Below are 15,048 nucleotides of genomic sequence, written 5' to 3' on the forward strand. Positions count from 1 at the left end.
AATTCGAATGTATAGCATCAACAAATTCAACTTATACAATCAGGTATAATGGCCTTTCCTCACACACTGAAATTCAAATGTGTAGCATCAGCAAATTCAACTTATACAATCAGGTATAATGGCCTTTCCTCACACACTGAAATTCGAATGTATAGCATCAACAAATTCAACTTATACAATCGGGTATAATGGCCTTTCCTCACACACTGAAATTCGAATGTATAGCATCAACAAATTCAACTTATACAATCAGGTATAATGGCCTTTCCTCACGCACTGAAATTCGAATGTATAGCATCAACAAATTCAACTTGTACAATCATATATACCAGCCTTTCCTCACACACTGAAATTTGAAAGTATAGTATCATTTTTTAAGCACTGTGAAATAACTTTTTGCAAATCTTTTATTAGAGATTCAATCCAAGTCCTCCAGTGTGGAAAAATACTGCTCATTTCTGACATTGGAATGTTAATGGAGAAAAAAAATGAGCATATAATAAAATGGAGAAATACTGCTCATTTCTGAGATTGGAATGTTAATGGAGAAATAATATGAGCATATAATAAAATGGAAAAATACTGCTCATTTCTGATATTGGAACGTTAATGGAGAAAAAATATGAGCATATAATAAAATGGAAAAATACTGCTCATTTCTGACATTGGAACTTTTATTGAGAAGAAAAAGAGCATATAATAAAAGAATTTCTTTTATTGATGAATAAAATATTCCAGTCATAATTGCTTCAGCTTAAAATAAAATAAAAATTTGCCAGTTTTAGCAAAATCAGAACAATACCATTTAATTAATTTTACTTTAAGTTAAAACCTGATCTGAATTACCTCTACTGTCATTTTCAACCAAAATCATCATGCATGGATCAGTTTTGTTATATAAATGCAGTCATGAGTGACCTTCTGTTGAATGTGACCTGTGGCCACCATTATTACCCAAAAAGATTTTTGTACACTAATATAAATGATTCTTTTGCAAAGTCAGATATAAACACCACCGGCCTTAATTTAATCCTTTAATTTGATTTTAATTTAATTTGATCAATGAGGGTGCTCAGCAGGTGGTGTGTATATTATTCAGAACACTGATGAAGAAATTAAATAAAAATGAAATGAAGGAGTTGGGAGTGGCTAATGGTTGTATTAAATCTACATTGAGATCTACTTATAATATTCATTATGTCAGAGATCTTGTATATTATGGACCATGATAAAAGTACTCTAACCAAAGTCATGTAAATCTCCATCAGGATTAACCTTTCCTTCTTTAGAGGAAAAAGTCCAGGAAGCCCATTATCAGGTCATAGCTTATTATTGTTTCTTTATATGTTGTGAAAACCTACACAATGCTGATAGTCATAAATCTACTCAGAGAGCTTATCACTCAGCCTTTACTGTAGCACATAGATTACATTGTTTTTATGTGATGTTAATCTACAGTTGAAATGTTGAATGTTGGGTCTTTGCCACTTAATAAGTTAGATTTCTGGATGAATTCTGTTGTCATTGTAAGACTGTCCATTGTTTGTTTTTTCATTCCTTGTCATTTCTTCTTACTGCTCTGAATGCCATATCACTCATAAAATTTTGATGAAACTTAGAATATAAGCCTATATCATCTCAGCTGAGTCTGACAATCAACGAAATCCTTGTGTATTAGTGAGGTGATCTTGCATCTGATTGGCTGAGTTTGTTTCCACTCTGGAGACCATATTTCTGGTCTGATTTTGATAAAACTTGGTATATAATCTTATAGGGGTGAAATAATTTGTCATTATATTGATGTTTGATACTTTTGCTGTATTGATACACATATTTATACAAGAATGGAGAAGCAGTACAAAACTATATTTATCCATGCAAGTTACTTTAAACTTCACATATTGATAGATGAGGTAGAGAATTGATATAAAAAGATACTTACCATATGCAAGTTATCTTAATCTTCAGCAGCCATGAATAATTATTAGTCATCTGCCTTTTATTCTTTAAATTGGGAATTATCTGAGACAGCTGTCACAGGTACAAGCACTTATATTTGTCAGTGCGAAAGAAAAACTTCTATCAACACCCACTCGCCTTTTACCAATTAAGACAGGGTGATGTAGTTCGTAATCTGTCCTCTCTTTGTGATTCCAAGCTAATTTTCTTATCTCAACAGCATATTCAGCATAAAGGAGACATTCCAAATGTGTACCCCATCCATAATGAAGTACCTTATCATTTATTAACAACTTTTATATGAATTTTCTTTGTTGATTTGTATATTGTCTTCTTGGGGTCAAATTTGAAAGCTGCACTTCTGGTGTGTCATGCAGTGAAATATATTACAATGAATTTTCATTGGTGGTTATCATTTGTTCCAGTCTAGGGTGAACAATAACCACAAATCAGAACTTAATTTAGCTTATTTTCTGCATGACACACAGTCAGTATTGGCAAAGCAACAGAGAATCTTCAGAGTGGTCATTAAATGATGTGTGAGGTACTTAAATAATGCATGGGGAACAAATTTGGAATGGCTCTTTATGTTGAAATATTTAATCAGTGACTGAATGTGGTGAATGGATAAATAAAGTTAGCACATAATTGGTGAAAGGACAAACCATACAAGTTTGTCATCTTGTGTAAATATATAAATTTTCTTTTATAGAATGGAAGTCGCTGTTGTCAATAGTTTTTCTTCTTCACTAACAAAAACAAGTGCCTGTGGCTGCAGTAGTTGTTGTTGTGTATCTGCAGGAAATACAATGTAATTGATTCTGTTAATACTCATCCCTAATCACAAACCAGGACTTGTTCTAGCTGAGGTTTTCCTTGCTTGTGGAAATTGAATTATTTTTAAGTTTGAAGATAACCCCCTAATGTTTTCTAAGTGTAAGTTAGACATGAAATTGGTTATTATGTTTTTAAAGCAGTCATGCATTGTGGAGCAAAGGGCATGGCAGGCATCTGATCAAATGGAGCAACCTTAAAGGATGTAAAAAGTTGAATTTAAATCACTGACATCTAACAGTTAGTCTGTTTGAAAGTATTTTTGTTATCTTGTCATGGATGAGAATGGGGTATAAATTGATGCCAAGTCTGTATGCAGTCTGCATACTGGAAATACAACCAGTATTTCAGTACATAACAGGGCACAACTTGTCATTGGCAGACATTCTAAACATGGAAAGATCATCACTTTAATATGTGAATCGATAATGTATCATATCGCAGGCTGTATATTGTGAATCACTTTGCCCCCAGAAATCATAATTAGCAAAAAGTAAAAAAGTAATGATTTGCACAAAGTAAATATTCATCATTATAATTGACCTGCTTTGAATTATGAAGGACCATTGTATTTTGAAGACATCCATATTAAAGCACTAAGATAACATCTGGTATAAGCCAGCCCTAAACTGATGGGTAATGTCAGAAATAGAGATTATTTAACTTTCCATAAATCTACTTTTTTATTATTTTGCAATGCATGAGTAAAATTAGATTCCTTGTCTAATTGTAGAGCCCCATTAATAGTTTTAAAATAGTCTACAACATCTGTGTCTAATGCAGCTGGAATATGTACTGTCATAAATGCACACAGAATTCATTTACAAAACAACAAATATCAAGACTTGAAAAATGGAGTTGATAATGTAGTTTTCTAGAATGTGGGTAAACAAGTAACACATTTTTGGGGATCTTTCCAAAACACCCATGCAGTGTAACCTGCCTTAGTGGACACTTTTAGGATCCCCATTGAAAATCCTTCTATAAATAACCTTAATATTGTGCACACCTGTAAAACACAGATAGTGGACAGAGATTTTAGGTCAATAAAGTTTGGTATACTGTACATGGTAACATAACACATTCTGAATATGCCTTCCTTGCAGCTTACCAATTGCACACAGATTTGTGAAGCCCAGTTTTTTTGGAAAATTAGAAACTCGTTGGACCATGACCATTTTTTTAACTAGGTCTCATTATATTTTAAGTTCACTTTGCATTGATTTCATTATTGACAAACTTTTGTTTCAATTAGATGGAAAATAGTACTGTTATTCCTTACTGAGAATAAGAAGGTGACACTGAATGTCTTGTGAATTAAATGATTCATAAGTGAGTATTGGTGGTTAGATTTAGCTCATATTTAGTATAATGTTTATAGTGTTCTAAGTGGGAATCTCCATATATCAGGATATGACATATACCACTGTGTTTTGTGATAATAATTGAGTTAAAGGACAACTGTACACATGAGTTTATCTTTTTTTAGAATTGTAGGGCCCTCTTATTTATGCATGTGAAATCTTTGCTTAAAGGTCACCGGCCATCCTCCAACATTTTCCTATTTATATCAGATTTTCATTACATGATTAAAAATAGTTATACTTGCACAAAAATAAATAAAAAATTATCAAGGGTAAAGAAGAAATAATAATTTAATTACTCGAAATATAAGTATACAACGCTGTTACTTCCCCTTAGTTACGATTTCCCACCTATAGAGGACGCAACCAGAAATGACGTACATTTATCCCTACAAGACGAAGTACATGCTTCTTGTTGTTGAAAAATAAAACACTATAAACTACGGATAGGGAATATTTTAGATGAAACTAATGAAAACTAATTTACTGTTCAGCCTTATATTGGTATGCGTGCAAGACGCACTAGATTGTGTCGCTTTCAAAACTGTTCCATGTTTCAATTTATTTCGAAAATTCCTGTTAATACAGGTAAAAAGAATCAATCCTGGCTTCCCTGTGTCGGCAGACTTTATAAAAAAAAAAGATGAAAGAAATCGGCACACTTAAAGAATCCAAAGGAACCAAATTTGACTTCCTTTTGTCGGCCAACTTCAGAAGAAGAAATCGGCACACTAAAAGATACCAAAGTGAATTTTCCGGGGTTGGTTTGCATTGTAATAAAATAACCTATGTATTTGATATCCTGTCGGTAAGTTCAAACAATGAGTTTACTGCTCCATGCCAGCTGTGTTTATCACCCGGGCTTCTATTTGTTTGCCATATGTAATCATAATTCATGTTTTGCAGGGCAAATATTATACACAATAATAACTTGCTTTAATAATACTTTATCATTTGCACTCACATTGAATGTATTTTAAAATAATGATTCTTTTTTGGTGTTTTGTTTGCGAGATACGGACTTGTAGTTAACCTGGATAGAATACAATCTGGGTCAGTTTGCAATAAGTAACTTGTCATGCGTAAATGGCAGGTGCCTTCAAGCAATCGGGTGATACTTTCGTCTCATTTGCGATTTTGTTTTTTGACATAAGCGATACACACTACACTAAGGATGCATACGCAAGCCGGCACCCGCTACAAATACGGAGTTCGTGGACATATATTTTTAAAAAATAATTTTTGCATAATGAAAACAGAAGGAATATATGATAACAATGCAATATTAATTTCTTTCATTTTATTTTCAAACAAGTCTGTTTATCAATTTATTTTGTACCGTGAGTGTGTATGTGGGGGGGGGGGGCACAAATTAAACACAAAATTGTTTCCTTTCTAATTTGTACGGAATAATGGAGGAAATATGATTGACAATATTGACAAGTAATGACAAGCTTTCAATTTACTCATGCAAACACTAAGACACCTTGAAAAATAAAAACAATAAAATTAACTGGTAAGAGCTTCATATTGCAGCAACTAAATACTGACAAAATGCTCAACATTATTCTTCCCCCTTCTCTCTCTCTCTCTCTCTTTCTCTCTCATGTATAATCTAGTATGTATTGTATGCAGCTGTGTTACAACGTGAAGCCTAAACTGAAGTATATTTGTTATAATATCTCTTGTTCAATACCCTTTGCAAAATCTATACGCGTTATGTAAAATATTATGTTACGTATTTTTGTTTTATAAATGATTATTGATAATTTGACAGGAAGACTTAAACTGAGAATGTTGTTGTGCAGATGCATATATTTGTTAGCATAAAAAATGTATATAAATATTTTAATTAGAACAAGCAAGATATGTCAGTTTGTGTTTTCTCTCATAAGTATGTACGTTATGAAGTATGATTATTTTATTTCAAAGCATATCAGAATAGTTTGTTTAAATTTAGTTTTTTCCCCCCTAAAACCTATCTTACATTGAATCTACTCTTTTGTTGAAGAAAATGAACGTACAAACTATTGTTAAGTTTCACCAAATTGTATTTCGAGATGGGCCGAATTGTCTTCGGGCCAAATTCACTATAATCCGGCATAAATGATACAACTTTCCCATCCCTCCCCTATTCGATCCCACAGATTAAATATACTTTTTTCTGGTAAACATGGTTTTTCGGAAAAAGAAAGAATGCCTTTTCCCCATCATCACTATTTTGGTTACATCCGTATGCAACACAGTGCACCATATTTGCAGTACAAAAGCACGATCGTACGCTATATCACAAAGACATTTACATGGGGAAATTAAGCACTTGAACGGCTAGGTTGAATAGAAGGGATAAATGTACGTCATATCCGGTTTTGGCATGCGGAAACTACCGATTGTTTACGGAGATTGCTGAATCATTTTTTCATTTTATAAAGCGGAGTTTTAAGTCTAATTAAACATTTTTATGGTGTGCTTACATAACCAATGCGTTTTGTTTATAACTATAATAATATCACACGTTTGTACAATATAGGTGGCAGGTGACCTTTAATGATGGAAAATTTCATGGCACAAATAAGAGTAGATAATGAAAATGATAATTTTCATTTTGATATTGTCTAGAATCATTGTTGATGATACTACGAAGTGTTGGAATCAGGTAATTTTCTGCTGACCTTTGACCTTTAGATGAGGCTGCAACCAGTGTTTCTTATTTTAATATTAAAGTCATTTGTTTATGATCAGTATGAAAAGTCCTAATACATATTTTTGCATTAACATTTTCAATACATTGGTTGTTTAGTTTTTTTAATTTACTGTGAATTTCATTGTTTAGTGTCATTGCTATTTTATTCCTGAGATTTTCAGTGTTGGCTTGTCCTTTCATTAAATGCTATAGTACATTAGATTTGTTCAGAATGAATCGATTGTCCCTAAGAGTACTGACTGTTTATAAAGAACACCTGTCTATAAAAGACAATTTATATATCCTTTGACTATTCTTTACATACAGGTTTCATTGTATGTAATTACTACTTCTACATATATATTGTATTAGTTATATATTTATTAATCTATTAGATCGCTAGTATATGAATAATAATTTTGTTCCAAATATGTTGTGCCATTTTTAGTTTTGTGTTTTGACATTATATTGCCAAGTTTACATTGTTAACATTTGTATTTTGTAGTAGAAGAGATTTTATCATTATCATTATTCAGACATTCTAATACTTTGTTTATCTTTTAGGTTGGAATTATTGCTGTTAATGTAATTGGAGATCCAATGAGGTCACCTTTGGATCATTTACATGATATGGTAAGTTGCTGTGATCGAAAACTCTTATTATTTTAGTTTCATCTGTCTATTTTCCAATGTAACACGTACTGACCAGGAACCATTTTTTACTGCAGACTAATTTTTGCCATGAGAGTATCTCACCAAGTGATCTTTTAAAGGTATATACAATAAGTAATTTTAATCATATACATAGTATAAATTTGTGACATATGTGTGACATATCGGCCTTTGCCAATACAAGAACATTTTAATTTGGCTCATTTTTTTTCTTTAAAGTTAGATATGTTTTACTTGTGTTTTTGTCTGTTTGCTTTCTTAAAAAACAACTTGATTCCCAGTGATAGCAATAATGTTGCAGCTAATCATGAAAAATTTAATTTGGCCTTGTGGTCAGGATGACTTTCTCCCTTAAACAGTTAAATATTTTTTTCTGTTTGGTATTTTAAGCATATACTATCCTTTAAATTATGTCAGTACATTCCAGAGCCTGAATCTGAATATGAGACATAGATTCCAGAGCCTGAATCTGAATATGAGACATAGATTCCAGAGCCTGAATCTGAAAATTAGACAGATTCCAGAGCCTGAATCTGAATATGAGACATAGATTCCAGAGCCTGAATCTGAATATGAGACATAGATTCCAGAGCCTGAATCTGAATATGAGACATAGATTCCAGAGCCTGAATCTGAATATGAGACATAGATTCCAGAGCCTGAATCTGAACATTAGACATAGATTCCAGAGCTTGAATCTGAACATTAGACATAGATTCCAGAGCCTGAATCTGAATATGAGACATAGATTCCAGAGCCTGAATCTGAATATGAGACATAGATTCCAGAGCCTGAATCTGAACATTAGACATAGATTCCAGAACCTGAAGATTAAGGCCACAGATGACAACTGAGTATTTTAATCACAAAGTAAATTATATATCTAGCTTATTTTCCATTATTTTCAACAATTTGATATCTGTATCCACACATGAAAATGAAGCATGCTGTTTATTTTTGGGATATTGGGGTCCAACTTTATAATAAGATCTTTGTTGTTTTTGTGAATGATCACCTCCAGGTGATAATTGTTATGTTTTTTCCATCACAGAATTTCTTTGAAGATGATAAGAAAAGAAAAGCGATAGAAAATGACCCATCATTGGAAGGACTTTTTAATAGGTAATTTCTATTTGGTTTTTATCATTCAGACATGCATGTATTTTGGTGCTTTGTGCTTCATATAATAATGAAGATTATTTTATGTTAGGACTTACTCAGAACCAACACATTTGTTGATCATTTAATAATAATAATAATAATAATAATAATAATAATAATAATAAATAACAATAGCTACTTTATTTGATGAGGAAGTTTATTTAATATCTTATGTGAGGTCTTTACAGTTGTTCATATACTTTAATTGCAAAATGTTTTTCTCCTAGTCTCATAAAATCATTTAAGATTGAAAGCAAAATTTACAAACATAATTTATAAGTATTAAAAGTTTGTATTATAAGTATTACAACTATTTTTCTTCTTTTCCTTTATTTGCAAGCCATCTAACTCACACTATTGTAAAAAGTAATTTAGCTATTCACATTTTCAGGACTGGAAAGATTTTAGCAATTAACATTTTTAGGACTGGAAAGTAATTTAGCTATTCACATTTTCAGGACTGGAAAGAGTGGAAGGTTTTTAATCTAAACACTTCTGATTAGAATCTTTGAATGCTTTATTGTTGTAGTAATATTGTCCCATATAGTATTTCCTTTGGGCTCTTCACAAATTAAATGTATGAGTAGTTTGGAAGGCATAGTTGACAAAGACTCAACCATCCATCAGATTTGTTTTAATGAATCTGGTCACCTTAGAAGAGTTATAACAGTTTCAGTTCCTCCTACCAGTGATATTTTACTGAAATAAGTGCCAACACCCCAGACCCTACCTTTTCATTCTGGAATCATCCTTTTTTAGAATGTCATTGCTTAAAATTTAAAGACTGGAGGAATAGTTTACATTCATTGATTACATGTTTAATTTTAATTTTAATCAGTGGGTCTGGAAGGTATTTTCCATACTGAATGACTTTCTCTTTCCAAACATCTCATTTCATTTGTTAGTTTCTTTAGTACTGCAAGTTTGTAATTATTGTGGTTTTTAAAGAATATTAAAAGCCAAAATGCATTAAGTTCTAAGAAGTAGTTCACATCAGTTTGTTCATTGCCTGGTTCTGTTATATCCTTCATAATGGATGTGCATTATATTTCAGGAGAATCATTTTAGGGGCAGAAGATTTATGCCAAATGATGCAGCTTATTCATTAAGCTAATTATTGAGTTTTAACATATTATTTGTTAGGTGGTGGTAGGGATTACGGGACATCGCATTCCATCATGTCAGTAACATTAATATTTTTGAGATGAATATATCATAAATTTGAGGGGCATGTGAGTGATGAAATGGAAAAAATTCCTAATATTCTGTACTATCCTATATGTGTTTTATTAGTCCTCGTTTTTGTTGTGCCCATATCGGCATAGGTTTATTGCTGTATCGGTCACTTTGGCATCTCTATGTGTGTTGATTCACGCGTCCATCCAAACCTTTGATTACTGTATATACTTTCCTGTAAATCAAGTCCAACTACAAGCTCCACAGATCCAGATTGCATAATAAATGGGCATCTAATAATGTAGTTTGTTAGGGGCAATCAGTAGAACAAACAACACAGACTGTGATCTGCCAGTGCATTATGTGATGGCAGATTAGGGTATCATGTTCTTTGCAGTTGGACTCAACTTACAAGTGAGTTTATAGCTTAAACCTCAGTAATAAACTATTTCGTTTTTTTCTTTCCTTTTATGTACATCTTTTTTAGCTTAGTAAACAGTGGGCTTAACAGAAAGGGTGTCTTGTGTCTGTGGCACTGAAATGCTTAAGATATTTTTTTTCAATGATTTACACTTGTCTAAAATCATAATTCACGTTTTATTTTACCTAAAGAGAAAATTAATTCTCCTATTGTTTTTACATCTTGTCTGTGAATAAATATGCACTTTTGTGTGTGAAAGTATCTAGTTTTTAGTTGCTATCCATTGTGTTCAGTTTAACGTGCATTTATCAGTATAGCTTACATCTATGAAGTGGAGAAGAGTCGTATTAACTATCCAAATTGGCATCAGCATTGGGGGTACAACACTGTTACAACAAAAGGTCACTATGACCAACATATTTCACATTTTACTGACTTGGGTTATGATTTTGCATTTAGATCAGGACCATATGCGCACTCTGTATGTATACTGTTATACCTAGGTTCTTGAAATAGGGCGAGCAGATGCATCTTAATGACAACAGTATGTTTCTCAAATGCTGCTCACGCCAGAGTCATCAAAATAAATGATTTTTTGTATATCTTTTCATACCACACCTTTGCAACAAAAGAAGTTCACTAGCTTCGGTTAAGTTTCTGGAAGTATCTCATAACAACGTATGTTTTTTGCATTCTGTACATACTGTTGTACCTAGGTTCTTGAAATTTGGTGGAGGGCTGCACTTTCATCACGAAAGTAGCTCACTGTGACCCATATTTATTATTAGACTGAATTAAGCTAAATTGTGTGTTTTAAGTTTATTTTTCAATCTCTGTTCATGCTAGAATCATCAAACAAGACATTTTTTTTTATATCTATATTACAACCACTCACTTGCAACAAAACCAGGTCACCCTGACATATGTTTCACATTTTTCTGGCTTAGGTGAAGGTTTTGTGTTTAGTTCATGACCAGATTTTTCTTTGACACCCTGTATACATATTGGTATACCCAGAATCATGAAACTTGGTGGAAGGATGCATCTTCATTTGTACTACACCCTCATTACAAAAGTAGGTCACTGAGAGGCTTTTCATTTTTGACTGGTTTTGGTTAAATTGTGTTTTTTGGTTTTACTGTTCAAACTTGATATATCAAACCCAATGAGTATATGCACTCTTAGTACCACAGTGAAAACCCCATGGTGATCCCCTGCATTTCACATTTTACTGGCTTAGGTTATGTTTTTTGTATTCAGCTCCAGGACCAAATCAATTTTTTTTAATGTTGTGTACATGTCATCATGAAACTTGTCAAGGAGATGCATCTAGATGAACACTACTTGCCCATTTTAGTGATAGGTCATTGTGGCCCTACACCATGTCCTGCATTTGATTCTTTATTAACATTAGTTAAATCCTCAGTGCCACCTTTTATCATAAATTTGGTTTGTTAAAAAAAAGCTATTTGACATCAACTGTATAGGTTTAAATGGCATTCAGATATTCAGTTTAGAATTAAGAGATGCCACCCTTAATAAAGTCAATGAAGTTTCCCATAATTCTGTTCTTTTTTGGGAGTGCTCCAAAAGTTGTAATGTGATACATTTAACTAATTCCATGAGTGAGTAGCATATTTTAAGAACAATGATTTTAAAATATATTACAAAAACAACATGAATTTATGGTTCTTATCGATACATAGTACTTTACTTTGAAATAGAAAAGAACATTATTTACTGTTTTACGCCATTTAAAAGAAGCCAAAATAATGCATGTAGAAAAAGTACCAATGTTTTAATGTTTTATTGTAAAGATCACTTTAATAAAAACTTTTATTCTGTATGATAATTAATGATTACAACTGGAGACTTTAAAAAGCTTCATAGAGGTGAGCTATGTTAATACTGATTGCTCTCTAGTTAACTATTATTGTATGAATTTTTTGCAGTTCATTGATTACATTTCTAGACTTTTTAAAATATGAAATGATCTGCATCGTCTTGCAAATATCTTTTGCTCTTGTAATTATTCATATTACAAAAATAAGCATCAGATCAAACAGATTGCATTGCAAAGCATTAAAATGTCTCTAATTTATATTGAATATAGTTTTGATGATTGAAGTTTACAGTCCCAATAATACTATTTATTTTGCTTACTCTTAAACTCTAGAAGTGGAAAGATTTTTTTCTCATTTATATTTATAAATTAAGTGAATGTTTATAAGCTTATTTATCATCTTTTTCTATAGTATATGGATGAAAGACTAAATATTACATTATTATTATACTATTACTTTGTAGTATATAAGAAATTGTAAATATTACATATTAAATTTATCCAATGAGTTGAATAATTCCTTTGTTTTTGTTGTTTAAAAAAATAAAAGTATTCCATAACTTTTAAATTAATAAATTACTGTTGGAAGTAACACAAATGGAAATTCTAGTAACTACACAATGAGATGGTTAGTTTCACTTTATCTAACACACTCCAGTTTATTTACCTATGATGTTTTACCAAAAATAGGGTTGATCTTTTTTTAAATTGACTGTTTTATGTTTTATTTATATTTGAATTGCTTCAAGGGATATTGTTATCTATTACCTTTCTCAAGCAATTTGAGGCCAGTTTAGTTGTTTTAGTATGCTTTGTAGTCATTAACATGGAAAGCTAGTGAAAGAGAATTAGCATCATGTTTATTTTGATGATTAAGCCCAGTATCTTCTCTAGAACCAAAAATTGGCAGAGGGGTTGGGGAGATTCCATCCTTCATTTCAATAATAGGAGAGATTTGCTTTTTTTAAGCAAAATATTAAATGGTAAAACATCATAAATGTATGCATAGGCACCAATATAACAGACTTGGTTACATTTTGAATTTTTGAAAGATTTGCCAGTTATTCTTTAAGTATCAGGTGGGCTTTTGGAAGGGTCTGAGTCTTTCATTTGTATACTTTCCTTTCTTTGTTGCTATTACTGGCATCTAAGTTCATGAGAGAATCAATGAAAGATACATTTAATTTTTTAAGAGTGGTCGGAGTTTGATTTGCTCAGTATGGAAGAGGTTCCTGCTTCTGTGTATTTTGCTGCATTCTTCACTTGATACCTTCTTAAATAAAGACAGTGACTTAAAATAGGTGCAACTTTTTATTTAAGAAAATGTGTTTTAATGTGTGTGAGGAAATTGAAATAGTCATCTGCCATACTAATGTGGGTAACTTTAATCAGAAACTGGTTTATGTTGAACCATAATTAAAGTGGACATTTTCATATTTAATTGCATAAACACACCTCAAGAAGTTTTCCTATGTGTGTGTGTGTGTGTGTGTGATTTGGATTTTTAATGTAGCTTTAACAATTTTTTACTTACATCGCTATGATGTCTGCAGTGTGACAGTTTATAATGATGTCTAGCTCTGGGGCATCATGCCGCATACATGTAGCATGATGTCCCACCCACTTACATTATCATGATACCAGGCCAGCCAAGCGAGGCAGTTGTTAGTACCATTTTTGTGAGTCTTTGGTATGACTTGACCGGGGATTGAACCCATGACCTACCAAATCCGAGGCGGACGCTCTAACCACTTGGCCACCGGAGCAGTCAAAGTTTTCCTATAGCTTTGCTGGTATCATGAATTGATTTGGTATATCCATATTGAACTTGTTTGATATAAAAAAATATGCGGTAGGTTTTTAAAGTGTCATGTCAGTAAAGTCTTGTGTTTTATGTGCATTTGAAGGCCGGATTATATTTCACCACTTGATGATCTGGCTTTTGACATGTACCAGGACCCAGAGATAGCACAGCTTATCCGCAGGTTGGAAAAGAAGAAGCAAGAAGCTGTGATACGTAAGATGCATTTACAATCAAATTAAAATGTTTTCTCCTTGACAAACAATGACGGAAATGTGACTTTTTCTCATGTCCTTGTTCAGGTAGCATTCTATAAAAATAAATGCTTTTCATTCATGAAAAATATCTTTAAATAATAAAACGGGTTTATTTTTGCTCACCAGGCTAAAGGCCAGTTCAGCTTATGCAGTGACACTGTGTCTGTCATCCATCCATTTGTCAACAGATTTTCATGAGCACTCTAGTGTCTTCACTGTTGAAAACAGATTTTGATCAGACTTGCTTATATCATCAAGATCTCTGATGAGATACGTTATAAGCAACATTCATGCGTATAAATTTATGAGTGACATATGAATATATTAATGAGGTCAACATGCATCTGATTGGTTGAATTGTGAACATTTTGGACTCCATTTTCTGATGAGATTTTGATCAGACTAGATAAATAACATAACACGAAGATCTCATATGAGTTCAGTTATTAACTAAATATGTCTGTGTGTATTAATGACCTGATATTGAGTTCAGTTGTACACTAAATATGTCTATGTGTATTAATGACCTGATATTGAGTTCAGTTGTTAACTAAATATGTCTATGTGTATTAATGACCTGATATTGAGTTCAGTTGTACACTAAATATGTCTGTGTATTAATGACCTGATATTGAGTTCAGTTGTACACTAAATATGTCTATGTGTATTAATGACCTGATATTGAGTTCAGTTAACTAAATATGTCTGTGTGTATTAATGACCTGATATTGAGTTCAGTTGTACACTAAATATGTCTATGTGTATTAATGACCTGATATTGAGTTCAGTTGTACACTAAATATGTCTATGTGTATTAATGACCTGATATTGAGTTCAGTTAACTAAATATGTCTGTGTGTATTAATGACCTGATATT

At 32.1% G+C, this 15,048-nt stretch overlaps 1 protein-coding gene across 2 annotated transcripts in view; it reads left to right on the forward strand.

Annotated features, from left to right (window-relative positions):
• LOC149781809 (centrosomal protein of 104 kDa-like) overlaps positions 1-15,048 on the forward strand; it is a 130,512-nt gene that overhangs the window by 20,627 nt on the left and 94,837 nt on the right. For both annotated transcript variants that reach the window (XM_089935977.1, XM_089935978.1), the window contains exons 6-8: positions 7,405-7,473; positions 8,564-8,634; positions 14,021-14,130. In XM_089935977.1, coding sequence (XP_089792103.1) covers positions 7,405-7,473; positions 8,564-8,634; positions 14,021-14,130 — 250 coding nt within the window. The remainder of the gene's footprint in view (positions 1-7,404; positions 7,474-8,563; positions 8,635-14,020; positions 14,131-15,048) is intronic.

The sequence above is a fragment of the Sinohyriopsis cumingii genome, chromosome 15, assembly GCF_028554795.1.
Source record: "Sinohyriopsis cumingii isolate HCF-2022 chromosome 15, ASM2855479v2, whole genome shotgun sequence".
Classification (NCBI taxonomy): Eukaryota; Metazoa; Mollusca; class Bivalvia; order Unionida; family Unionidae; genus Sinohyriopsis; species Sinohyriopsis cumingii.